The sequence below is a fragment of the Pristis pectinata genome, chromosome 6 (genome assembly GCF_009764475.1).
Source record: "Pristis pectinata isolate sPriPec2 chromosome 6, sPriPec2.1.pri, whole genome shotgun sequence".
Taxonomy (NCBI): Eukaryota; Metazoa; Chordata; class Chondrichthyes; order Rhinopristiformes; family Pristidae; genus Pristis; species Pristis pectinata.
This window is the reverse complement of record NC_067410.1, coordinates 3,018,579-3,045,168: the sequence shown is the minus strand read 5'-3', so window position 1 is coordinate 3,045,168 and position 26,590 is coordinate 3,018,579. Positions and strand designations below refer to the sequence as shown.

Genomic DNA, 26,590 nt, shown 5'->3' with positions numbered 1-26,590 from the left:
CACCTTTTCAGAGTGAGACCCAATCATGAAGGAGTTATTGTTGTTACGTGGTCAGTATTGGACACTACACACCACACTTGTTTATATATTATTGAAACTCAGCATTCAAAAGGAGAAAGATGGTCCTTGATTGGAGCCCCTGTGGTCTTCCAGCCTTCCTCTAACTAGTAGTTCACGACTTCTCCTTCCACTCACTTCCCTGCTCACAGCCCTTTACTGTGAGACTCCAACAGCGCACAACTATGTCTTCATCCCTCTCCCAACACCTAAAGGCAGTTGGAACAGGATCCTTACTCCATTGCACTGAAGACCATACAGTGGTGATTAATTTTTATTTAGGAGGGGGTTAAGAGTGGGAAGGGGGGTGTTGGAGAAAGAAACCCATTTTGTAAAACTCAATCTTGGCTGAGATATAGCCATTTTAAGATCTCTTCTCTGGGCCTCCTATTGTAAGTCCCCAGGCCTCCTATTGTAAGTCCTTAGGATATAGCATAACAAAGTTTAACTTAAATGTCACATTGCTTTTGGATTCAATCACAGAGAAATCAAACCCACGTGGCCACTGTATAACAAACACTCCTCTCAGAGCAAGTCTTGAAATAACTCCTTCATCCCTGCAAACTCTCAGGTCCTCCTGTTCTCCAGTACACTAACCCCAGCATTATGCCCTGTTTTGACTGTGCTATGATCCTTTGAAGTGGTTTGGTCAATATACTACATTTCCAGTGCTAGGTAAATGCAAGTTGTTATTGTTGAATTTGATGATGGTTCCTTGGCCACAACCTGTTTTGGTGTTATGGTTAACAAGATAACTACATGGCAAACCATGGTAACTAGCAATGCAACTGCTTTCCTTACACCCTCCCACCCACCCACCCCCCCCCACATTCTTAGGTAGCAGATGACTTGCTGAAGGCATCGATTTAAATCTATGGTGTCCCTTTTAAGCCGAGAGAAGGAACAGGAATCTGTTTAAATTAAACTGAGATGTGGAAAGCAAACTTTTTGAAGAACTCATTTATCTACTCACCTGTGAAAACTATCGATAAAAATGTACAACAGTTAATTATCTACATCGAAATCTCTTTTGCTCTTTTAGATTTGGTGTCCTTCCAACACTGAGAACTGAGATGAAGTTAGGGGCTGATTTGTTAACCACAGGCTCCTGTCTCCATACCCTCCACCTGTAACCCACCACTCCACCTCACTTTGCTGCCTTTTATTTTCTTGCTGGGGTTCTCCGCGATGGATACTTCCCAACCAATACCTCTTCCAACTGTCAAACCTCAGTCAAAACACAAATAAATAGCAGCTTGCTATTGGATTATGAACAGTGTCATATTTGGACACAGTCCTTCCCTATGCTTACTCCGTGTCACTGAATAGCAATGAGGTGTCAGACTGCTTGCCCTCACTCTCCCTTGGTAGGAGAAGATGGGGGGTGGTGGTGAGATTGAGCCCATTCCAGTAACCAGCATTGCTTCGGTTCCCCCGTCCCAGTTAACTGAATACAGACCAGCGACCAAACCCAGCCATCGTTCCCCACCCACTGAGCCATCCAAGCAAGAGCCAACGACCTCTCTTCCCTTTGACCTTGCCTCATTACCCAATGACAAAAAGCCCAGAATCAGCACAAAATCTTCCCAGATAAAATATTTGCACAACATGAAATAATTAAAACAATTCAAATAGAAAGGAATATACTTCAAAGTTAAGTGGCTTTGCTTAATTTTTTTGAGTGTTTTTTTAAATGAAAGTAAGGAAAGAAATCCAGCATAAGCTATTAGGTTTTTGCAAACCATTTATCTCAAATTCTCTGATTTACAATATTCACATCAACAGCAAGAACCAAAGTCGTTTTGCAAGATTCTGGTGTGGTTCTACCTCCATGCGCCTTCCAGTCCGAAGCAGGCAATCCAAGCCCACGGGGGCTTTCCTGCTTCCTCATCGAGGAGATAAAATGCTGTTTGGTTTGACTCCAACTCTTGCCTCCCACAAGTTCTGCAACACCAACAGGGCAGGGACTGGGGTCAGGTACAGCCACTCACAATCCTCCAAACACACCACGCTGTCCGACATCAATCTTTCTTGCTTTGGAAAAGATAATGGCAAAAACCTCTTGTACATTTTATTTTTCTTTGCTACCCCTCTCTTCTCTCCTGACCATTTCTCTTCGTCCTCTGAGGGAGTCACACCCCCTCTAGCCCATGGCCGTCACCATGCTGGAGGGGTGCGGGTGCCCAAATGAGAGGCTGGACGATGGGTGGATAGGGGTAGGGGTGGGCAGCATATGGCCCGCATGGCTAAAGGAGGGCAGGTGTCCCATGTGCTGCATGTGTCCCGCCAGGCTGAAGGACGTCGCCTTGTCTTGCATGCACTTGGACAACTCCTCGAAACCATCCGACATCCTCTTGCTCTTCTTCGACTTGCTAGACATCTTCCTGTTGCGGGTCTGGATCCCTTCCTTCTTCATGGTGAGGGGTCTGTTGACCTAAAAGCCCACACACAAAGCAGAAAAGAAAGAACATTGGCTCTATTGGATGTACCGGAATGAGAGGAGGCATCTGTGGGCCAACCTTACTTACTACAACGGTCAGCCCATCACAACAGAGCAAATCCCATTCCCATTTCCCTGTACCCCTGCTGGTTATTCTCTCTCATAGAACATAGAACAGGAACAGGCCCTTCGGCCCACGATGTTGTGCCGAACTAATGTTCCCAGGGCTGAAATGGTAGCCACAAGAGGGCACAGGTTTAAGGTGCTGGGGAGTAGGTATAGAGGAGATGTCGGGGGTAAGTTTTTTACTCAGAGAGTGGTGAGTGTGTGGAATGGGCTGCCGGCAACGGTGGTGGAGGCGGATACGATAGGGTCTTTTAAGAAACTTTTGGATAGGTACTCTGCTATGGGTAAGCCTAGTAATTTCTAAGGTAGGGACATGTTCGGCGCAGCTTTGTGGGCCGAAGGGCCTGCATTGTGCTGTAGGTTTTCTATGTTTCTATGTTTTCTAATGAAGCTGATGATACCTAATTATGTTCATCCCTTCTGTCTGCACATATCCCTCCATTCTCTGTTTATCCATGGGCCTATCTAAGAGCCTCTATCGCATCGGCCTCCACCACCAACACTGGCAGCACGTTCCAGGCACCCACCACTCTCTGTGTAAAAAAATTGCCTCACACATCCCCTTTGAACTTTCCCCCTCTCACCTTAAATGCATGTCCTCTGGTATTAGACCTTTCGACACTGGGAAAAAGATATTGGCTGTCCGCCCTATCTATGCCTCTCGTGATTTTATAAACTTCTATCAGACCCTGCCGTTTATGTTCTGAACATCATCACTTTTATCCTTTTACCTTTTACCTACATTTACAGCATCCAAATAACCCACCAACGGGTCTTTGGGATGTAGGAAACCAGAGCACCTGGGGGAAACCCACACAGTCACAGGGAGAACATGCAAACTCCACACAGACAGCGCCGGAGGTCAGGATCGAACCCGGGTCTCTAGGGCTGTGAGGCAGTGGCTCTACCTGCTGCCCCACTGCGCCCCTCTGGTCTGTTGAGAGGCTGTCCCATCAGACGGGACAATCTAGAATCTGGGGCACAGTCTCAGAATTAAGAATCGGACGTCTGGGGTGGTAAGGCTGTGAATCTTTGGAATTCAATACAAAAACAGGCCCTTTGGCCCAATTCGTCCGTGCCAGCCAAGGTGACAATGCCAGTCCCATTTGCCCATGCTTGGCCCATATCCCTCTAAACCATTCCTTCCCATGTATCTGTCCAAATGTTTTTTTTAAATGTTCTAGTTGTACCCCCCTCTATCCCTTCCTCCAGCATCTCGTTCCATATACCCACCAAACTTGCCCCTCAGGTCTGATTTTAAATCTTTCCCCTCTCACCTTAAACCTGTGGCCTCTGGTTTTAGACTCCCTTACCCTGAGGAAACGATTCCGACTACCTACCCTATCGATGTCACTCATGGTTTTATAAACCTCTAACAGGTCATCCCTCAGCCTCCTTCGCTCCAGGGAAAACAGTCCCAGCCTGTCCAGCCTCTCTTTCTAACTCAAGCCCTCCAGTCCAGACAACATTCCTGTAAATCTTTTCTGCGCCCTCCCTAGCGTGATCACGTCCTTCTTGCAGCAGTTGGTAAAAGATCACCAAATGTCCAAGTGCCGCTCCTATTTCTGTTCTTGATCTGTACATGATATCAAGGATGGACACCAGTCTCCCCTCCTTGGACTCTGTCTTTACCTCTCGTTGTCTTGGTGAAGCAGCCAGCATAATCAAAGACCCCACCCACCCGGGACATTCTCTCTTCCATTGGGTAAAAGACACAGGAGCCTGAGGGCACATACCACCAGGCTTAAGGACAGCTTCTACCCCACTGTGATAAGACTATTGAACGGTTCCCTTATACGATGAGATGGTCTATGACCTCACGATCTACCTTGTTGTGACGTTCCACCTTATTGCACTGCACTTTCTCTGTAGCTGTGACACTTTACTCTGTACTGTTATTGTTCTTACCTGTACTACCTCAATGCACTCTGTACCGGCTCAATGTAACTGCACTGTGTAATGAATTGACCTATATGAACGATATGCAAGACAAGTTTTTCACTGTACCTCGGTACAAGTGACAATAATAAACCAATACCAATAAATGGGTGAAATTAAGAGGACAGGTTCATGTTCCCTCAAGTGTGGAAGATTAAAGTGCTTAGACTTGGACCTGACAGGTTATGTGGTGGCGGTGGGGGGGGGGGGGGGTGGGTAGATGCAGGTAGGAGAGGTGCACAACCTTAACAATAGAACCAGACCAACATCAAGAGCACCTCTTCACAAACAGGGGGAGTGGGGGACCTGGAAATCTAAGCCCAAAAATCTTGCTGAGGCTGGAAAGGGTGCGGTGAGTGGGTAGTTGGTTGGAAGTGTCTGAAATGATACATTTGTGCTGGAAAAGGGTATTAAAGTTTCAGAGCCAAAGCAAGTAGATGGAATGAATACAGAGATCTGTCAAGCTTCACTTGTGTTATTATTCACAGGTAGTGAGCATCACCAACAAGCCAGCATTTATCCTCTGGACCAGTGCAGGTTGAGCTGCTCAGATAGCTGGGCATTTACAGTGGGTGGAACCAATGTGGACCTGGAGCCACGGAGATACCAGACCGAGTAAAGATAGCCAGTTCCTTCCCGCAGAGAACCAGATGGGTTTTTACAACACATTTAACAATCTGGATGTTTGACTCTGCATATTCAATACTGTTTTTTAATTTGGATTTATTTGATTAACTGAATTTAAATTCCTCACCTGTTGAGGTGGGATTTAAACAAATCTCTGGGTCAGTTATCCAAATCTCTGGACTGCGAGTCCTGGAACTTAACCACAATGCTACTACAGCCATAAATGGAACAGCAGAACTGGGTCAAGGGGTAGAATGGCCTCCTGCCCAAGGAGCTGTAACCAGATGTTGAGGTGTACATTCAGCTGCCAGCCAGCTGGAGCCACTGTGCTTGTGTCGGACCATGTGCCTCTTGTCCTTCCTCCAGACCACCAGCTCCTCTTTCCAAAACGCTGGCCCTGACCAGGGTACATTCATGTCTGGACCACCGTTGGAAGGAATGGCCCTTCTCACCAATGACATAAGACATAGGAGCAGAATTAGGCCATTCGGCCCATCAAGTCTGCTCCACCATTCGATCATGGCTGATTTATTTTTCCCTCTCAACCCCATTCTCTTTCCTTCTCCCCGTAACCTTTGACACCCTGACTAATCAAGAATCTATCAACCTCCGCTTTAAATATACCCAATGACTTGGCCTCCACAGCCATCTGTGGCAATGAATTCCACAGATTCACCACCCTCTGGCTGAAGCAATTCCTCCCCATCTCTGTTCTAAAGGGACGTCCTTTTATTCTGAGGCTGTGCCCTCTGGTCCCGGACTCTCCCACTGATGGAAACTTGTGTTCGTGTTCCAGTGTTCATGCTCGGTTTATGACGCCTCCCATCTTACGTACACAAGAAACAGAAGCGGGGGTCGGCCATTCAGCCCTTCATGTCTGCTCTGCCGTTCGGTAAAACCACAGCTGACCTTTTACCTCAGCACCTGTACTCACTTTGTATCCCTCAATTCCTCAAATATCGATCTCTGCGACCTCTTGGGGAGAGAATTCCAAACATTCACCACCCTCCAGGGGAAGACCACTTTGCACTACAATGGACTTTTTTAATTGTTCTAATTGTGTTCGTTCTTGTATAATTTTGTATAATTCATGATTTTCTTGTGAATGTTGTGTATCTGATGCTCTGTGCCTGTGATGCTGCTGCAAGTAAGTTTTTCATTGCACCTCTGCACACATGGACTTGTGCAGATGACAATAAACTCAACTTTGACTGCCTTTCTCCTCATTTCAGTCCTGGTTGCCCGACCCTTTCCGAGACCGTGACCCCTGGTTCTAGACACCCCAGCCAGGGAAAACAGCAAAAATATCAACTCCACATCCATCCCTTTCAAACTCCTTAAGAATATTGTGCATTGCAATGATATCGCCTCTCATTCTTCTAAACCCCAAAGATTACAGGTACACACTCTGCTCAGTCTCTCCTTGTGAAACAATCCCTTCCCATCCCAGGGTCACCACAACATCTTTTACTTTGTCCCTCTTTCTGCCAGGTCACCATGTCAACCGGCGAGAATGCAATGCCACTGGGCGGAATCTGAGTCCGCCAATAGTACTGAATTACAATTCCCTAACATCAGCCTTGTGACAATGCTCCCAGTTCACAGAATGGCTACAGAATGGAAGGAGGCAATTCAGCCCATCGAGACCCATATCAACTGCAGAGACCTGGGTTCAATGCTGGCCTCGGGGGCTGTCTATGCGGAGTTTGCATGTTCTCACTGTGACCATGTGGGTTCCCCCACACCCCCCCCCCCCCGGGTGCTGCCATTTCCTCCCACATCGCAAGGATGTCCATAAGACCAAAAGAGACCATAAGACAAAGGAGCAGAAGTCAGCCATTCGGCCCATCGAGTCTGCTTCGCCATTCTATCATGAGCTGATCCATTCTCCCATTTAGCCCCACTCCCCCGCCTTCTCACCATAACCTTTGATGCCCTGGCTACTCAGATACCTATCAATCTCTGCCTTAAATACACCCAATGGCTTTACCTCCACAGCCGCCCATGGCAACAAATTCCACAGATTCACCACTCTCTGGCTAAAGACATTTCTCTGCATCTCTGTTCTGAATGGGCGCCCTTCAATCCTGAAGTCATGCTCTCTTGTACTAGACTCCCCTACCACGGGAAACAACTTTGCCACATCTACTCTGTCCGGGCCTTTTAACATTTGAAATGTTTCTATGAGGTCCCCCCTCATTCTTCTGAACTCCAAGGAGTTGCTGGGTTAAGGGGAGGAAGGTAGGCGCATGCCCTGACCCAGTCACAGCGCCGTGGCTGAGGCAGCAGCTGCCCGTACGTACACCCCAATTGGCTCAGAACACCGGTGATTGGACAAGGGGCCATCATTCAGACCCTTCAGATGCAATCACGAAGATGGCACGCCAGCAGCTCTACTTCATTAGGAGCTTGAGGAGATTCATTATGTCACCAACGACTCTTACGAATTTCTACAGCTGTACGGTGGAGAACATTCTGACTGGTCGCATCACCGCCTGGTATGGAGGCTCCAATGCACAGGGTCACAAGAGGCTGCAGAGGGTTGTAGACTCAGCCAGCTCCATCACGGGCACAACCCTCCCCACCATCGAGGACATCTTCAAGAGGCGGTGCCTCAAGAAGGTGGCATCCATCACTGAGGACCCTCACCACCCGGGACATGCCCTCTTCTCATTACTACCATCGGGGAGGAGGTACAGGAGCCTGAAGACCCACACTCAACGATTCAGGAACAGCTTCTTCCCCTCTGCCATCAGATTTCTGAACGGTCCATGAACCCATGAACACTACCTCGTTATTCCTCTTTTGCGTCATTTAGTTATTTTTGTAACTTATAGTAATTTTTATGTCTTTATGTCTTACACTGTACTGCAACAAAACAACTAATTTCATGGCATAGAACTCTATAGAATTCTGGTTAGGCTGCATTTAGAGTGCTGCGTGCAATTCCAGTCACCTCACTATAGGAAGGATGTAGAGGCTTTAGAGAGGGCGTAGAGGAGGTTTACTAGGATGCTGCCTGGATTAGCGGGCATGTACTATCAGGAGAGGCAGGACAAACTTGGGCCCTTTTCTCTGGAGCGGTGGAGGCTGAGGGGGAATCTGTTGGAAGTGTATAAAATGATGAGGGGCATAGATAGGGTGGACAAGCAATATCTTTTCCCCATTATTGAGCGATCCAGTACCAGAGGGCATGCATTTAAGGTGAGAGGGGATAGGTTCAGAACAGACGTGAGGGGTACATTTTTTACTGAGAGTGGTGGATGCCTGGAATGTGTTGCCTGATAGGGTGGTGGAGGCAAACTCATTGGGGGCTTTTAAGAGGGGCTTGGACTGAGGGAGATGGAGGGATATGGGCGCAATGTTGTCGGCACAACGTTGTGGGCCAAAGGGCCTGTTCTGTGCTGAACTGTTCTATGTTCTATGTTCTATATGTCAGTGATAATAAACCTGGTTCTGATGCTGTTCAGATTACAGATATCATCATACAGCACAGAGAGAGGCCACTTCACCCCACCTTGTCCATACTGACTGTGAGGCCTGTCTACACTACTCCCATTAGGCTCATATCCCCCGACATCTTCCTGTCTAAGTACTCATCCAGATATCTTTTAAATGTTGTAATTGTATTTGCTTCCACCACTTCCTCTAGCAACTCGTCCCAGATACCCACCACCCTCTGTGAGAAACTTACCCCTCAGGTCCCCTTTAAATGTCTCCCCTCTCAAGTTAAACCCATGCCCTCTAGTTCTTGACTCCCCTGCCCTGGGTAAAGGATTCGGACCATCAATTCTACCTCTGCCCCTCATAATTTTATCAACCTCTGTAAGGTCACCCCTCAGCCTCCCACATTCCAGTGAGAACAAACCCAGCCTGTCCGATCTCTCCTTATAACTACAGCCCATTCTAAGCACCATCCTGGAGAACCTCTTCTGCTCTCTCTTTATTGCTGCCACACCCTTCCTGTGGTGTGGTGACCAGAACTGCACACAGTACTCTAGGAGCAATCTAACCGATGTTCTGTGACATGATGTCCCTACTCTGAGATTCAATGCCTCTGCCTATAAAGGCAAGCACACCAAATACCTTCTTCACTACCCTATCTGCCCCTGTTGCCACTTTCAACAACTATGGACTTCGACCCCAAGGTCACTCTGTACATCAACACTCCTAAGGACCCTGCCATTTACTCTATATGTCCTTCCAGAATTTGACCTCCCAAAGTGCATTACCTCACACTTGCCTGACTGTAGGCAAAGTCTCCCGGCCTCTACCCTCTCAGAATGGAGTCGGACACATTGACATTTGCTCTTTCTGCTAAATTTGTCAATCCAGGGCCAATTTCTCCTTACTCCCAAACCTATCAGCTTAAAACTGCAGACTATTTAGAGTCACAAACCTGACAGCTTACTTCTACCTGCTTGACAAGTTACTTAACACCTCTGAATGACAGTTCCTCCCAACACACCACCATTTCATTCCCCAAAATATCACCATTGTCATATCTTAGATCGGAAGGGGTCATATTCTGTCCCACACACCAAGGTACTGCCTCAGCACCATCCCCAAGACCACCATGTTATGATGGCATCCATCATTGAGGACCCTCACCACCCGGGACATGTCCTCTTCATGTTACTACCATCGGGGAGGAGGTACAGGAGCCTGAAGACCCACACTCACATTTCAGGAACAGTTTCTTCCCCTCTGCCATCAGATTTCTGAACGGTCCATCAACTCTACCTCATTATTCCTCTTTTGCACTATTTATTTATTGGAATATAGTAATTTTATGTCTTGCACTGTGCTGCTGCCACAAAACAACAAATTTCACAACATAGGTCAGTGATAATAAACTTGATTTTGATTCTGAATTAACCCCCAGATCCCCTGTGGATGAAATTGACATTAAAACAGTTCAGTACACAGAGAGGACATCTAGTCCGTGGAACCAGCACTGGTGTTGAAATAGACCCATTGATACTAGTGTGATGTCCCTTGAAATAAGACTCAGAATGCAGATGTGACCATTGTATGACGTTGGGGACCTTGGAAGGATCATCCAATCAGTGCTCAGCACCATAAAGGAGATGGGTGTTCTTGAGTATGGATGTGCGGTCAGTTGTGGAGCCACTGAGACACTCATGCACATTAACAACCGATCTACAAACCACTGAAGGCCCCAACCAGAGTACATTCTGTCCACCTGCTTCCCTCAAGCGTAGCTCAGCATGGAGGAGCACTGATTCAGTGGCACAGCAGTGCAGCTGGTGGGGCCGCCTCCTCACCTCCCCAGAGACCTGGGTTCGATCCTGACCTCGGGTCCTGTCTGTGGGTGGAGTTTAAACGTTCTCCCTATGATCACGTGGGACTCCCCCGGGTGCTCCTTTTCCCTCCCACATCCCAAAGACGTGCGGGTTGGTGGGTTAATTGGCCGCTGTAAATTCCCCCAGTGTGTGGGTGAGGGGTAGAATCTGGGGGGGGGGGGGAGATTTTGATGACAATGTGGGGGAGAATGAAAGATAAGATTAGAGTAGGATTAGTGTAATTGGTGGTGACGGTGGGTGCGGACTTGATGGGCCAAAGGGTATCTCTCTCGGGATTGTCAGGTGAGGGAGGTCAATAGGTGGTAATAAGGAGGTTTCCTTGCCCAGGTTTGAGCTGATTTTATGAGGGCTGGAGTCACTGTTGAGGACTCCAACTCTCCCCCACATACACCCCCTGCGGTAGGTCTGCTCCACCAGTGGGATAGGATATCCCAGCAACTATAGCGGAGCAGTGTTACCTGTAAGGTCTGATTCAGTGACCACAACCATTTCAGGCTGTGAGACCGCTCTAGATCTCGGACCATGGGTGCTCGCGGGCAGAACTATGAAAGGTGGTTTTGTTGTGCCTGAATTCGCTGCCAAGGTCGAGGGCAGAACTGTCCAGGTAATTTTGTGAACATAATCGTTTGATACAACTGACTGACTACCTCAGCCTCTTCAAAAGGCAGTTAAGAGTCACACACAGGCCAGACAGGATAAGGTTTCCTCCCATTAGTGAACCAGGTGTGTTTTTACACCAATCTGGTCATCGTACAGAGCCTACTAGTTTTATTTTAATTCCAGTTTTATTTAAGTAATGTAGTTGGGGCAGTCTGCTTAAACAATAGTTGTACAGGTGCTCCCCGACTGTGACCACGTCAACAACAACTGGTCCAATCAGTTGCCAATTGAGGGAGAGGCAGAATTTCTGACACCGTTAATGTAAAACAGGGATGCAGTGGGTTAACAAAATGAGTACAATGTAAGGCTGTCCCCAAGTAATGAACAAGTTCTGTTTTTACATAAGTCAATTTTGTCCACAAGTTGGAAAATGCAAAAAATCACTTGATTATGGTAATCACAAGTCCACAGAATTGCGATAAACGGCATCATAAGCACATGACTGAGAAGAAAGAACAATTATTGAAAGTGGAGAGAGAGAGGAAACTAGTTCTGCCGTTCACAGGAACAAATGTACATACAAACATCGGACTCCAGAATTTAATCATATTATGGGAGTTTTGTTTGTATGTCGGGGTGTCTGTAAGTCAGGCATTCGTAACCTGGGGACAGCCTGCTGTAAAATATCTCCAAGTACTTCTTGGGGACAAAATCAAGCAAAAGGAGACACTGGTTCAACTGACCGTAGGGCTCACAACCAGAAACTCAACCAGACCAGCCAAACTCAAACTCCACCAGGAGCAGTTCAGACACTGGGTTCTGTGAGATTCACTCTGAACTCTCCAAAGCCTATTCGCAATCGACAGCGTGTTGGGAGTGTAATGAAGCACTCTCCACTTGCCTGGATGAGAGCAGCTCCAACACCTTTGTCCATTAATTGATGAGACTCAGCACCAAAACAGCATAGAAAAGGCCCCTCAGCCAACCATCAAGCACCTGTCTACATTGATCTCATTAAACCCACATTCTCATCAATACTCCCCAGATTCTACCTCTCACCTACACACTAGTGACAATTTACAGTGACCAATTAACCCACTGATCCGCACATCTTTGAGATAAAACCAGAGCACCCAGGCAGTCACAGGGAGAACATGTGACAATCTGCACACAGACAGCGCCCGAGGTCAGGATCCAACCCACGTCTCTGGAGCTGTGAGGCAAGCAGATCTAACCACTGCACCATTGTGCCGTCCCAAACAACTCTCAGGAAAGTCAACACCACAAGAACAAAGCAGCCCACTTGACTGGCACCCTACCCACCACCAGAAATACTAACTCCAGGAGTGTGTGCACCATCTACCAAACGCACCGCAATTACTCGCCCAGGGGAACACCACCGCCTTAATCAAAGAACAAAACCAGAATGCTGGATGAACTCAGCACGTCAGGCAGCATCTGTGGAGGCAGAAGGTGTAAGTCGGCATTTCGGGTCGAGACCTGAAGCCTGAAGTCCCACACTACCAGGTTCAAGAACAGCCACTTCCCTTCAACCATTCGGTTCTTGAACCAACCTGCACAACCCTAATCACTGCAGTGTAGCAACACCATGACCACTTTGCACTAAAATGGACTTTGTTTTTGTTTTGTTCTAATTGTGTCCTTTCTTGTAAAAACTGTGCATAATTTATGTTTAATTTATGCTTTTCTTGTGAATGCTGCTTTTCTGATGCTCTGTGCCTGTGATGTTGCTGCAAGTAAGTTTTTTTTCATTGCACCCGTGCACACGTGGACTTGCAGATGACAACAAACCCGACTTTGACCTCGAGACCCTGCATCAGGACTGAGAGGGAACAGTAAAGATTGCCGGGGTAGAACAGTGCACAGGTGGGTGAGCTGGAGGCTGGCAGGTGATAGGTGGAAGGAGATGGGGAGGGGATGATAGGTCAGATGGAACCAGGTGGGGGCCAGGGGAGGGGAGGAACAAACAAAGAGAGAAGAAAACTAGGTGTAGGGGTGAGTGTGTGTGGGAGGAGAACACCAGGGTGTGGGGTTACCTGAAATTGGAGAATTCAATATTCACACCATCGGGTTGTAAGGTACCCAAGCAGAATGTGAGATGTTGTTCTTCCAAAATGCATTTGGCCTCTCTGTAGCAATGGAGAAGGCCAAGGACAGACAGCTCAGTGTGGGGGTGGGAAGGAGAGCTGTGGACGGAGCACAGGTGCTCCATATAACGGTCACCTACTCTGCACTTGGTTTCACCAATGAAGCAGGAGCCACGCCACAAGGGCCAAATGCAGGAGATTAAGTTGGAGGAGGCGCAGGTGAATCTCTGCCTCACCTGGAAAGACCATTCGGGTCCCTGGATGGTGAGGGAGGTGGTGAAGGGACAGGTGTTACGCCTCCCACAGTTGCAGGGGAGAGTCCAGGGGATGGAGAGGGGTGGCTGGGGAGGGATGAGGGGACCAGGCAGTCACAGAGAAAGAGTGTGGGGGGAAGGTGAGAAGCGATGGCGGGATCATGTTGCAGCTGGTGGAAATGGTGGAGGATGACGTGTTGGATGGGGAAACTGGTGAGGTGAGAGGTGAGGACCAGGGGAGCTCGCTGGTCCTGTCTGGGGGGAGGGCAGGGGTCAGTAGACATGCAGGAAATGAAATACGTTTGAGGGCTCCATCAACTAGGGCAGAGGGAGAAACAAAGGAGGGCACTTCAGACGCTCTAGAATGGAAAGTCTCATCGTAAGTACAGATACGGCAGAGATAAGAAACTGAGAGAAAGGGTTGGTGCCCTTACAGGAGACAGGGTGGGAGGAGGTGTAGTCCAGAGAGCTGTGGGAGTCATTTTATACTCTGGACTGCTCCCTCTCAGTCTCGACCCGAAACGTCAACTGACACCTTATGCCTCCACAGATGCTGCTTGACCCACTGAGTTTTGCCAGGCATTCTGTTTTTGTTCTAGATTCCAGCATTTGCTGTCTCTTTAATTTTCGCCACCACCTTAATGTTCCCCTCCACACTGCCCCCCATCGTGACCTGGAAATATATCGTCACCCTAAAACCTGTCAGTGTGGGGACACCCTCACCACACGCACTGCGATGGTGCTGAAGGTGGCTCCCACCACCTCTTCAAAGGCTGTCGGGGATGGCCAATAAATGTTGGCCTTGTCTCTGTCCTGTAGAGGGATCATAAATGAAACAACACGGGGAGAACGAAAACCGTGAAATCGAGTAAGTAGTGAGGAGGTGGATTTTAAATAATCATAGAATCAAAGATCAGTACAGCACAACACAGGCCCTTCGGCCCACAATGTTGTGCCGACCTTTAAACCTTGCCTAAGACTATCTAACCCCCTTTCCTACCACATATCCCTCTATTTTAAATTCCTCCATATGCTTATCTAGCAATCTCTTGAATTTGACCAATGCACCTGCCTCCACCACCACTCCAGGCAGCGCATTCCATGCCCCAACCGCTTTCTGGGTAAAAAACCTTCCTCTGATATCTCCCTTGAACTTCCCACCCATTACTTTCCTAAAGCCATGCCCTCTTGTACTGAGCATTGGTGCCCTGGGAAAGAGGCGCTGGCTGACTACTCTATCTATTCCCCTTAATATTTTGTACACCTCTATCTTGTCTCCTCTCATCCTCCTCTCCAAATAATGGGAGAAAAGCTTTGTCTTTTTTTAAATGAAAATATATGAGGTATGCAAAGTCATGAGAGGCAGATTGTAAGAAATGTTTACCCACAGAGAGGCAAAAGTTTAGGGTAAAGGGTAAGAGGTTTAAAGGAAGAATTTTTCTCACCAGGAAGGTGTTTTGCTTCTGAAGGGGTGGTGAAGGCAGGTAATCAGAATCAGGTTTATGACCACTGACTTAAATGGCATGGAATTTGTTTTGTGGCAAAGATATAAAATTACTATAAAGTACAAAAATAAACAGTGCAAAAAAGGAATAACAAGGTAGTGTTCATGGGTTCATGGGCATTTTGGGTCAAATGGCCTGCTTCTGTGCTGTCTGACTTTATGACTTTGGACAATTGGGTATAAACAAGAGGGAGAAGCAGAGAGAAAGCTGTCATCACCCAAGTTTACAAATCAAGGGAATCCTTGAGAAACTACACAGTTATCCAGCTCCAGCTGTTTCACTGGACTTACTTCTTTCATGTAAGAGACTCTGAAAGAAGTCAATTCAACCTGACATTTGTAACAGTGGAGAGAAAAATCTGCCTTAAAACTCACAAGGTTGATAATTAACTTGATTTGTAAAATATATGGATACGTATAATTTAAAATGTTGATAATTCCAGAGACATATTGTCAGCAGAGTTAGAAATGTCACTTCTTGTTTATATCATTAATTGTATTTCATACTGTACTTCTTTTGGCTAACTTAGACTTTGATTTTGTTGATTTGGGACCACTTCCATCCAGTTTAAAGTTAAACGTGTTCCCCACCCTGTGTGTGTGTGTGTGTGTGTGTGTGTGTGTGTGTGTGTGTGTGTGTGTGTGTGTGTGTGAGAGAGAGAGAGAGAGAGAGAGAGAGAGAGAGAGAGAGAGATGGAGAGGGAGAGAGATTTTAATTAAACCACTACACTCACTTGCTAAAGAACAAACAAATACTGAGGTAGGGACAGAGATTGGAATCAGTTGAAGTTTGCATAATAATTTACCTAGGGGCCCATCGTTAAACAAACGGTCTTAAGGGTTGAGTCTCCTCTAAGCTGCGCTTTGAAAACACTGAAAGGGGGCCAGTTCCAACATATCCCGGAGAAATAAATTCCAAGGAATACTCATCGAGACTAAATTGCCTTTTCTACATCAAAACCGAACACAATGCAAGAAAGAGCCAAGACTGTTAATTTCGCCCTCTGTGTACACTGTCAACTGTTCCTCATTTTTTTTGCACAGTCCATTACATTACGTGGTGCCTTTGATGCGAGGGAACTACTCACATTGTGCAGCTTGAAGTAAAGGCCACAGGCGTTACACACCGGGTCCCCGTTGGCATTTCGCCGCCATAGAGTAGTGGTTGTGGTCTGACAATTAGCACAGGACGTCCCTGCTCTCCTGGCCGCTGACTGGGGTGGGAATAAAAACGTGGACGTTTAGTTGAAGCTTCGCAACAGCGGGGTTTGTACAACAGAGCCCGCGGTTAGTACATGGAGCTTCACCCAGTCTCCGACCCCGGACCCTCATACCAGTGACCGGAGCCCACTTTAACTCAGCTCGGGGCTGCAGCCGGTGGGACAAATAGCGATTTACCCCACAGTGAAATCGTCAGTGAAACGCTCTCTGCGGATTTTGAAGCAGTTATATGGGCCCGTTCAGTAATGTCCCTGAAATCATTCGGAAAACTGTCAGCGATTGTTTGCGGGGGGAAAAAAACTGACACAGGACTTCTGGAGGTGGTTGTCACAACCTGACTCCCCGAAGCTGTTTTTTTTTGGCGGCTGGGGCGCTTGGCTTTTTAAAGGGAATGCGGTTCCGATGCAAGCAATATTCCAAAATCTCCCGCAAACCGGACAGGCATCTTAACAACGCGCACCCGGCAAGCAATTCCTTCATTTTTACTTGAGAAATCCCTCCACTTTAAGTGCAGCCATTTCAGAAAATATAAAACTTTGCTTCAATCTCTATTTAAAATCCCCCACCTCGACGTAAAAAAAATCATTTGTGAAACCGACTATTGCAGGCAATATGTGTGTGACTGTGCAAATAAATTGCATTGAAAGAGTTGCATTTTCCTTCGCTGATGAGGACAGGATTTTGGACAAGTCTGCTCTATAGAAACGAAGATCTCTCGTTCTCTCTGCTGACGGAACACAAGAGCCTAGTTCCTTATCTTTAGCGAACAGGCATCCGGTGCGGAACCTGCTGTCAGTATTTATAAAGGCTATTTAAAACCACCCAAACGAAAGTGCAAAATATTACCGATTACCACAAAGAAAACTGTTTTTCTTTTACAAAAATATATACACATACATTGGGAACACTGTATGGATAAATCCAGACACTGTCTCATTGTGAGTCGAAAGCTAGAAAGAAAATAAATACCTAACAAAAACATTATTAAATTAAAACCGCTTTTTTCACCTTCCTGGATTAAATGTCTACCGTTCATTAACAAGCCCCGACAAAAACACTAGAGATTCCTCTTTTATTTCTATTATTCCTGTGGGACTTAACATTTACCCTTTGCTTTCAATGTTAAAATTAATTAGCACCGAATTCTATTTTAAAAAGTATAAATTAGTCGCTGTTTCAGAACCGCACCAGCAATACTTTTAATTTTAAAATGGATTGGTTGACGTGTGTACAAGGAATGCAGCCCGGAGCCTCCTAAACATTAGTGGATATAAGTGATATTTAGGATAGATTATTCTCTATTTTTGCATACATTGTTCAATGTTACATTGTGTTCACTGGGGAAACTGCCGGCTGAAATATGTAAAAACCATTAGCGATCTGTTTTGGTAATCGTGTTGTCTCTGATGCATACTTTAATTATAGCTGCACACACACACACACACACACACACACACACACATACACACACACACAGTCCCAATCTCTTCACTATCCCAGATCCATGCAATTTATCCCTGGGCCCGACAGAAATAGCTGGTATTAGGTAGCTCTGAGGTCGCGACCATTGTCACATTGCAGAAACCTACCAATCTCCTTTTAGGTTTGATGAGAGGTCTGTTCTGCCCGTTCATCTTGTGATACAGGCCACAGGCGTTACACAGATAGTGGCCTGTGCCGTCTCTCCTCCAGAGCGGAGTGGAGGTTGCTCCACAGTTCACACACTCCCGGCCCTCTGGAATCAGACAGATGAAGGAAAGGAAATTGACATTTGGCTCTGTATAAAATATCGGACAGATTGGAAACCGTGAAACACTATTAACCAGTTCAAACTAGTTTGTTAATTTATTTTTGAAATTGCTTCGGATTATACCGATTAACCTAAATAATAATCAACACCGTTTTTTCCTGTTCAAATGGCCCAGGTAACCGTGTATGTACACAGTGTGCCCGTTACATAAAGCAACCAATTCTCCCATTTATCAGCTGCAGATTCCAATGGCACCAGTTCTCCGCGTGATAAAAACTCCCATTTGTTTATCCAGTTTAACTACAGATTATATTTCTTTCGCTTTTTATAATTTCCACTAACCAGCTGATTTGGAGAGTGAGGTGTCGGCCAATAAAATACATACAATTTTTTTTGGGGGGGGAATTCAGTGAAACAGCAAGTTATATTGGCAGAAATTCGTCCTAGTCTTAATAGGAATGGATATCTATTTAATACAGAAACGGAAAGAGCGCCAGCAAGTCACACATCGTAAATCCCTTTTGTTAAACCGAATAGTTAAATTATTTCAAAGCATTAATTTGGCCAAAATGAAAAGTACTTTAGCACAGTCATTTGCAACTCATCTGAAACTGTTTCTAGCAGTTTAATATACTTGATATACTTGCAACCCAAAACAACTTTATAAAAGTTCCGCCTACCCTCATTCTTCGACTAAACAGAATTCAGTAAACGCTGCGGGAAATCATCACAAAGATTTCGCAATGCCTATTTATCAGACGGGAACCTGATACTGCATCGAAGGTCGGAGGCGCCAAACGCTCTTCACCAACTCAATCTTGGAAATATTACGTGCTATTTACATAACAGATTTAGTTTGCATGGGATTGTGTTTTAAGAGATGACCAGAACTGAATATACGGCGACAGCACGCAAGATAATAAGAACGATTCTCAGCTTATACCTCGGGTCCATCCCCAAGTAGGTTTCTCTTTAATGTGACATAGCTAATTTTAAATTATTAAATTTCAGAATAAATTAATTTCTCACCGTCAATGGACAACTTAATACAATACTCCCAAACCATCAAGATTTTTAGATTTCAAGGGTTTTACTTCTGTAAACTTAACTTGCGAGGAATAAGACACTTTGCAGATGCTTCACAGACCTCGCTGATGGCAACAGATTTTAACCGTCCTGTCGCTCAGATAATGAGGCCGGTGCGTGAATTAGCAACAAAAGATAAATTATATTGTGTATAGCGCAGAAAGTTTAGCAAGGAAAGCGCGGTCACAATTACAAGCGTTATGCTGATAAATAAAAGTCTGGTTTAAGCACAAGGTTAAGGCCGATGATCGGTGTTAGTCGGGATTTTATTCCCCAGATAACAAGAGCAAACCGACGCTGATAATGTCCCGTCAATAAACTAAACCTCGCTTATTTTTTAAAGCAGTTGGAGGATTAAGAGCATCAACAATTTAACTACCGGTTAACTTACTAGTTAGCAGTTATTGCAATATATTCTCAAGCTAAAGACCACCCACGATCGTTTTTAATATACAAAATTAAGATACAGACAGTACACATTATTGTTCTCAAGATATGCTGGATGTGTATAGGATCCGAAGGGTGGACGGTAAATTGCTGGCGAAGAAAGTCGCTGGATACTTTGCGTTAATACTGTGCTCTGGGGACGAGTCTTGGGCAGTGTTGTTTTTGCTGGATTAGTGTGACCCAGCTCTGGGCGCTCACACTGAGGGCGAGGGAGACAAATCCAGTAGAGCCCGGCTGCGGGGGCTGGTGATGCTGGGGGGTGAATGGGAAAGAACGCGACCCGATCAGGGCAGAGGGGCAGTGGGGAGGAGGGGGGAGGGAGGGCAATAACTGAGCATTTCCGCATTCTTCACCGTGGTCTTAACATCTTGCCCTAAGAAAACTTCTGATCGAGTGTGCATGTGTTGCGACGCGCCGACCGGGCCTCGCCGTAATGGAACGAGAGTGGCCAGCGTTTCTTCAGATGAATTAATCCTTGGGTTAATTTTTGAGGGCCACAATTAAACCCTTGTAATATTCGAAACCAGGTGCACGTTACAGTTGTATAATAATTAATATACTCCCTTTCTACTTTTCTCCTTATAGCATAAATACACCAAATTTAGGTTGGTTATTTTAAATGTATGTCTAAATTTTCTTTCAGAGAAAACGTCTCTATTTTGACTTGTTTCGCCGCACAAGGTTCCAAATTTAATTCTAAACAAATCGATCTTAAGAAAACAATTTAATCTTGGGTAATATTTTATCCAAAATAACAAGGGTTTATTAATATCGGGATTGGAGAGGTGTGTGTGTGTCTGTCTGTCTGTCTCTTGTCTCTGTCTATGTGTGTCTGTGTGTGTGTGTGTGTGTGTGTGTGTGTCTGTCTGTCTATGTGTGTGTCTGTCTGTCTGTGTGTGTGTGTCTGTCTGTCCATGTGTGTGTGTCTGTGTCTGTCTGTCCGTCTGTCCATGTGTGTGTCTGTGTGTGTCTGTCTGTGTGTGTCTGTCTGTCTATGTGTGTGTGTGTCTGTCTGTCTATGTGTGTGTGTGTCTGTCTGTGTCTGTGTGTATCTGTCTGTCTGTCTGTGTCTGTCTATGTGTGTGTGTGTCTGTCTGTGTGAGAGAGAAAGCGAACATAAAAGTTGCAAGATTAAACCGTGACAGTGGGAATGGACAGTTGAAACGAAGTTTATTTTGAGAGAGAATTTGATTGAATTTTTTTTTAATTTAAAAGTTTAGAATGCTTACCGGCACACGAGCGTGCTTTGCTCCTGGATTTGGGTGTGAAATTATTGGAGGCGCCGGCCAGGATACCGCTGGGGTGGAAGAGGCTGCTGTTGCATTCGTGGACATAGGAAGGGTAAGTGGGAATGGGATGATGGGTGGAAGTCGCGCTGGTTCCGAGCGATGGCATAGTACTCCTAGTACATTCCAGTTTCATACTTTCTGCCAAAGATACATGATACTTAATGGATTCCTTATCATCTTGCCGACCTGCTGCTGTTGCCGCCGCCGAGTTGGACGGGGAAACCGTGCTGTGAGCACCCAGATCCGGAGACACGTCCTTAGGCGGGGTGGGTGGGAAGGTGAAGAGGTGGTGCGGGTTGGGGTGAGCCGCTGCTGCCGCCGCCGCCGCCGCCGCGGCCGAGAGGGTGGTGGCCGAGGTGCTTCCGGAGTAGACGCTGAGGCCGCTCGGCCCTCCGGGGTGGAGTGGCCCTTTGGTGAACGGGCTGACGGTCCACGCCGCGGCGTTGTGGTGGTGGTGGTGGTGCGCCGAGAGCGCCTTGCCGCTGTCCAGCCAAGAGATGGTGGGGCTGTGCAGAAGATGCGGCCCGCAGACCTGACCGCCGGAGAGACGGGCTGCAAACAATTTATGAGACATTCTCTTTAATAACTCTCAGGGAGCCGAGAAGAGGCAGGTTAATGAACAAACAGTCCCTTCCCTTTCCAACGCAACGTGAGACACACACACACACACACAAAAGTGAACCAACTTCCAGTGGGGAGAGAGAGAGAGCGGACTGTGGGCCCCCTCCCCGCCCTCACCTCCCTCCACGACTGTGATACTTTCAATTATTAACAATATTAAACGCTACGTTTTCGCAAAGTTTTGATTTCATATCCGGGAAGTAGTCGGGTTTTTCGTCGCCTCCCCCCCCCTCCTCCCTCAGCGAAATGAGCGAGGGGGGTGTTTGACAAAATAAGTTTCTTCCCCCTTTTTTTTAATTCAAAAGTAAATCAGCAGGAGGAAGTGGACACCTTTCAATAGAGGCTGCTAAAACCGCGCGTTCACGGGCGAGCGCAACCCGCAGAAATTGCGCATCCTCGGGGTTAGGTTGGGAGTTGGGGCGGGTGGGGGTGTCAGTGACACTCACCGTGAGCCTGGCGGTAGGAGACGGTGGCCCGGGCGTGCGGGGAGTTGCTGTAGTAGGGAGAGACCGGGTTCCCTTGCCCGTCGAGGTGATTGAAGAACACGTCGACCTCATCGGGCGGGAGAAGTTGCGTGGGTTCAATGTAATTGTGGGGCAGGCTCGGGTGGTGAGACTCCGGGTGCTGGCCGTTCAACACGGCGTGGTGGGACACCCACCGCGGCTGATCCGTAGCAATTTCCATCGCGGCTTTTAAGAGTGGATCTCCAAAGTGGTCAACTTCAGGCGACCAAGGCGAGCTTCCGCGAGTGTCCGATAGAAGAGTGACGGTCCTCCCGCCGTCTAGCGCCCGTATCTCACACCTGTAACGCCAGCAAAACAGCACCGATTAACGAATAGAATTTATTTCTTAAAATTCGAATTATAACCACCGTCCAAAGCAACAGGCAGGGGGGCGAGATCTGCCTGACTCTGCGCTCTTTAATTCTGAACTGGCCCCAAACGAACGAAGGAACTATATAAAAAAAATTACTCACAAGGTTCATTAAAAAAAAGTTGATCAGAAACAACACCCAGTCTGTGCCAGAGGTAAGACCACTGTTGGTTTTAAACACATGTGGTCCATTTGCCCTGTACTCTGAAGGCGTGCGCGACACAAGCGGGGAGAGAGGGAGGGAGAGGGGGGATTGATGCCTTAAAGTGTGCAGGTCGCCGAAGTTGGTGAAATGAAAAGCCTCAGTGATTTTCGTATTACTGAAACCATCCGATGTCTACACTGGCGCCAGTCAGCCCCAACTGTTCAGTAGACATGAACAAGCGCGTCGCATTCACTAATAACAGCAAGCAGCCAATGAGAGCGCGGGAGCTGAGGCCCAACTCAGAGCCCCATTGGCTCCCTGCGAGAGACACGCACACACACAATAAATTTATTTACAACTTGCTAATTTACCAAAATCTTCCACTCGCTCCGTTATAAAAAAAAGATCAAATTTGCCACAAACTCGACAAACAGGTAATGAACGCAGAGTTTCGGAGAGCGGGGAACTTAAAATACTCCGTTGGAAGTTCTAAAGCACTCAGACGCCCGGGACAATAGGGTTTCGGTTGTTAATCACCCCCAGACTAGATGCCCTCGGGAAAGGGCGACCCGTTCGGTAAAATGTGCATGTGAATGACTCATAGGCTTTGGAATATCGCGCGGGTGTTTTTATTTTGAGCGTTGTGTTTTTACCCTGGTTGTATTTCACAGGTTGGCTGAAGTTGATGTTGTCAGCCAGTCTCACACTGAAACAGGGAGCTGGTCTCCGACCGCGGGCTGCTATGACTCTCTCTCGCCCTGTTTAATTTTTTGGGAGCTTTGTATGAAGTTTGGAAACGCTGGGTATCAGGACGCTGTGTAATTGGTCAGTGGCAGCCCTGGCGTTTGATTCCCCTGCAATCCCAGCCACACTGACGCCGAGGCTCTGACGTCACTTATCTTCCAAAAGTTAACCAGGAAATGAAGTTCCCCCCCCCCCCCAACATCTCCCCCCACCCCCCACCCCCAAAAAGGTCAAATCCATCGAGGAAAGGGAGCCAATTTAAACAAGGTATCATGATGTGTAGCTACACCATAACAAATAGTTTTGGTGCACCAGACTTTAACAGGGGTCTCGGTCGCTGTCTGTGTGTGTGTGTGTGTGCGTGTGTGTGACCCCAGAGGAACCACGCCACGGGCAACGTCCACGAACCACTCCCCCGAATCAAAGGCTTCTGAGACTGACACTCCGCAAAAATCTGAACCTTCTCCCAAAATGTAAACCAAGTCCTGCCGAATTATCCCCACTGTCCGAACTTCCAAGCCGTCGGAGCGGGCGGAGGTGGAGGAGCGAGTGCCCGCGAACGCAATCGGTACCCAAACCAATGACCAGCAAAAAAATCAATAATTCTTTATTACTGTTTCAGTTCCGACTGAAAGTGACGAACTGGTCACAGCTTCATTCTTAGAGGGACTGCTAGTATTTTTTTTGAAGAATTTAAACTGGCAAGAGATTTTTCATCGGTGTGTTCGGGGGACAGGGGTGCTCTCTAACGCATGCATTTTGGTCGCTTACACCTGGTCCAGTGGGTCAATTCGACATTTCTGAACGCTGCTTTAATCTTGTTTAAAGGGGCGGACGAGATTTTTAGGGGGTCGTTAATTTTATTTAGCATCAAACTTTATTTTTGGATTGTATAATACGGTACCAGTTTCCAACTAACCCCAGGCTCTGAGAAGACATGGGGGATATTTCTTTAACATCAAATATTTAAACAAAAATAAATGAATGGGTTTATTATTGAACTGCATTAAAATTAATTTACACGCACTGTTCTGTCTTTGACCATTTTTAACCGAGTTTCCAAGCAAGTTGGGGTAGGCAGTTAATCTACGCTGTGAAATCGCAATGCGGGCTCGGGATTGCCCGGTCTCGGTCGGACAAACAAGCTCACGGTGGGCCTTAATGTATAAGGAGAGACTGTTCCCGGCGGAATGGGGGGTCGGGACTAGAAGGCGATCCAGCTTGTTTTCCCCGGCCTGTCGCTGTGATCTGGGACACGCCGCCTGCAGAGCCGGCGATTCAACAGGAACTTGCAACAGAGACGCGGATAAGTCACCAGGAGAGGACTTTTTATGTCTGTGGGGAACGGGTGGGGGAGCAGGGTGAATTGTGGAGCTGGTACAGGGTCAGCGGAACGAACGGCCTGTTCTCAGGGTGGTTTAACCCCTCCATGTTAACCCCTCCATCACCAACACGAGTGCTAGTACAAAGCAAAATCGAAATTCGTACAATGAAAACACTAAAACGAGGACCGAACCCTCCAAATCACCCGGTGTAGACCCTATTTGTGACACAGGTAGGGAGAGAGAGAGGGAGAGAGGCAACTCGTTCAATTAAACCAATTCTTCTGATTATACAGAGAGAGAGCAGATTCCCCAATATATTTTATATGTTTTTATATTATGTTCCCTCAATATTTTAAGTTGCATCTTTTTAAGTTCAATTCTGAATTTATTTACGAGCGTTTATCGCAAATTTGCACAATTCTCGCCTGGAGAGCGGAGAGGGGTCCGACCTCTCTCGTAAACCCGGGAACAGCTCCGCGTTAAAGCGAAATAAGCTCCTAAAATCCACCCGTAATCAGCAGAAAACATCCCAAATGCAGCCTAGTTATTTAATTCCGCGCTGCCCTCTCTCTACCCCCTCTCTCTCCCTCCCTCTCTCTCCCTCTCTCTCTCCCTCTCTCTCTCTCTCCCTTCTCCTTGCAGCCAACGTTATGCCATTGCCCCGATTTCATTTGACGTCTAACAACATTGCTGCACATTTCTTTGTTGTGGAGCGGAGGGCGGACCAGCGCAGAGGACAGCGAATTTCAAGATTAGTTTCACGCGGATTTCTGCAAAAGTGCATTTAAACGATTTGAAAGTTGGGGCGGTGGGAGCAGATCTAACGGGCCAGTGAAGAGGGGAAAGGGGTGCCTTTAAAATCGGCGCCTGAGAGCTATAGGGAAGTCCAAATGGTAACGGGTTGTAGAATTTCAGACCCGATAACCTCTCTGTGACCTCCAGTTTTATGTGGAAAAAAACATGAGCTTTTATTTCTCTAACACACCCACCCCCACCGGCGCCTTCCTCTCACCCCCAACTCCCTTTTCCTTAAACCAGTCCCAACCCGGTTCAAGAAAACCTACGGATCTAGTCGGTCAAGGAATGCCCATCTCCCGGAGAGTCAAACGCGAGTGTCCCGTTCTGATCTCTCCACACACCCAAGTCCTTCACCCAGGTGCCCCCCCCCCCCCCCCCCCCGGGAGAAATCTGCCACCAAACGGGGATTTAATTTACAACTTTCCTCGTGATTGTCAGCGGCCTAAACACCTTCCAGTCAAATTCTTGTCAATTGTAGATCAATCTCATTCAGCAGACGATTGTGTACACACAACTTTAATTTATAGCAAATTAAACCTGGTCATTTATTTTTCCGTTCCTCGGGGTTAATTGAAACAGAAACAAAATATTGTTGGCAACATCTGGGTCCCCATCCCCAAACACAAACAAGGACTTAGTTACTTAAACTTGGAAAAGTTAATGATTCAGAATCATTTTTTCTTTTAAATTGCCTGAACCCAACTTAATACAAACCTCGCTGTCAACAACTTTGAAAACCTGTTCTGTTACACAGTAACGAGGTTATTTATCAGTACAATTCCCAGTGATCTATACTATACGATGCAGTGTAAATTTTAATCAGGACTTTGCCTGCGGTTTGGACCAATGCTTTTTGCCGCCCGTATATTTTACTTATGATGCATTAAATATTCACAGTGCTGTATCTTGTGACTCGACGATTGTTGAGATATTTACTGTGGGGAAAATATTTACCATAGGCGAGAATGATAATTCCGCATTGAAGTGTTGAACTTTACTGGGGTTGTAATTAGCAGATACTTAACTACACAAGTCTCAACCTTCGGATCGACCCAGAGTCCAAATAATAGTAAATGGGGTTAAAATCTCGCCCTCTCCCTCTACTCAGCTACAGCCCTTCAAGTTGTAAAGAGCCAGAGGCTTTCGTTCGCGGAAACAAAATAGTAACCAAGTGACTGACCTTTTCTGCTGGACGCGGCGAGACCCGGACTGCGGGCTGCGGTGGTCCGAGGCGACTGCCGCTGTGGTGGAGGATCTGTGCAGACAGGAGCTCCACCCAGGGTGCTGCAGTGTTTAATGGAACTGGCCCC

The 26,590-nt window shown here is 46.8% G+C and overlaps 1 protein-coding gene across 3 annotated transcripts; it reads right to left on the bottom strand.

The window, feature by feature from the left end:
- Positions 1–889: 889 nt before the first annotated feature.
- Positions 890–26,590, bottom strand: gata2b (GATA binding protein 2b). Of its 3 annotated transcripts, none has more exons than XM_052017510.1 (6): positions 26,461–26,590; positions 21,842–22,197; positions 20,715–21,326; positions 17,792–17,937; positions 16,070–16,195; positions 890–2,491 (listed from the first exon to the last, which is right to left on the bottom strand). In XM_052017510.1, exons 2-6 carry the CDS (start codon positions 22,077–22,079, stop codon positions 2,201–2,203), a joined length of 1,413 nt encoding a protein of 470 aa, XP_051873470.1. In that variant the 5' UTR covers positions 22,080–22,197; positions 26,461–26,590; the 3' UTR covers positions 890–2,200. The 3 variants fall into 3 exon arrangements, with proteins under 3 accessions (XP_051873470.1, XP_051873469.1, XP_051873471.1); XM_052017509.1 differs by lacking the exon at positions 26,461–26,590 and adding an exon at positions 22,372–22,653; XM_052017511.1 differs by lacking the exon at positions 26,461–26,590 and adding an exon at positions 22,372–22,653 and having other exon boundaries at positions 20,961–21,326.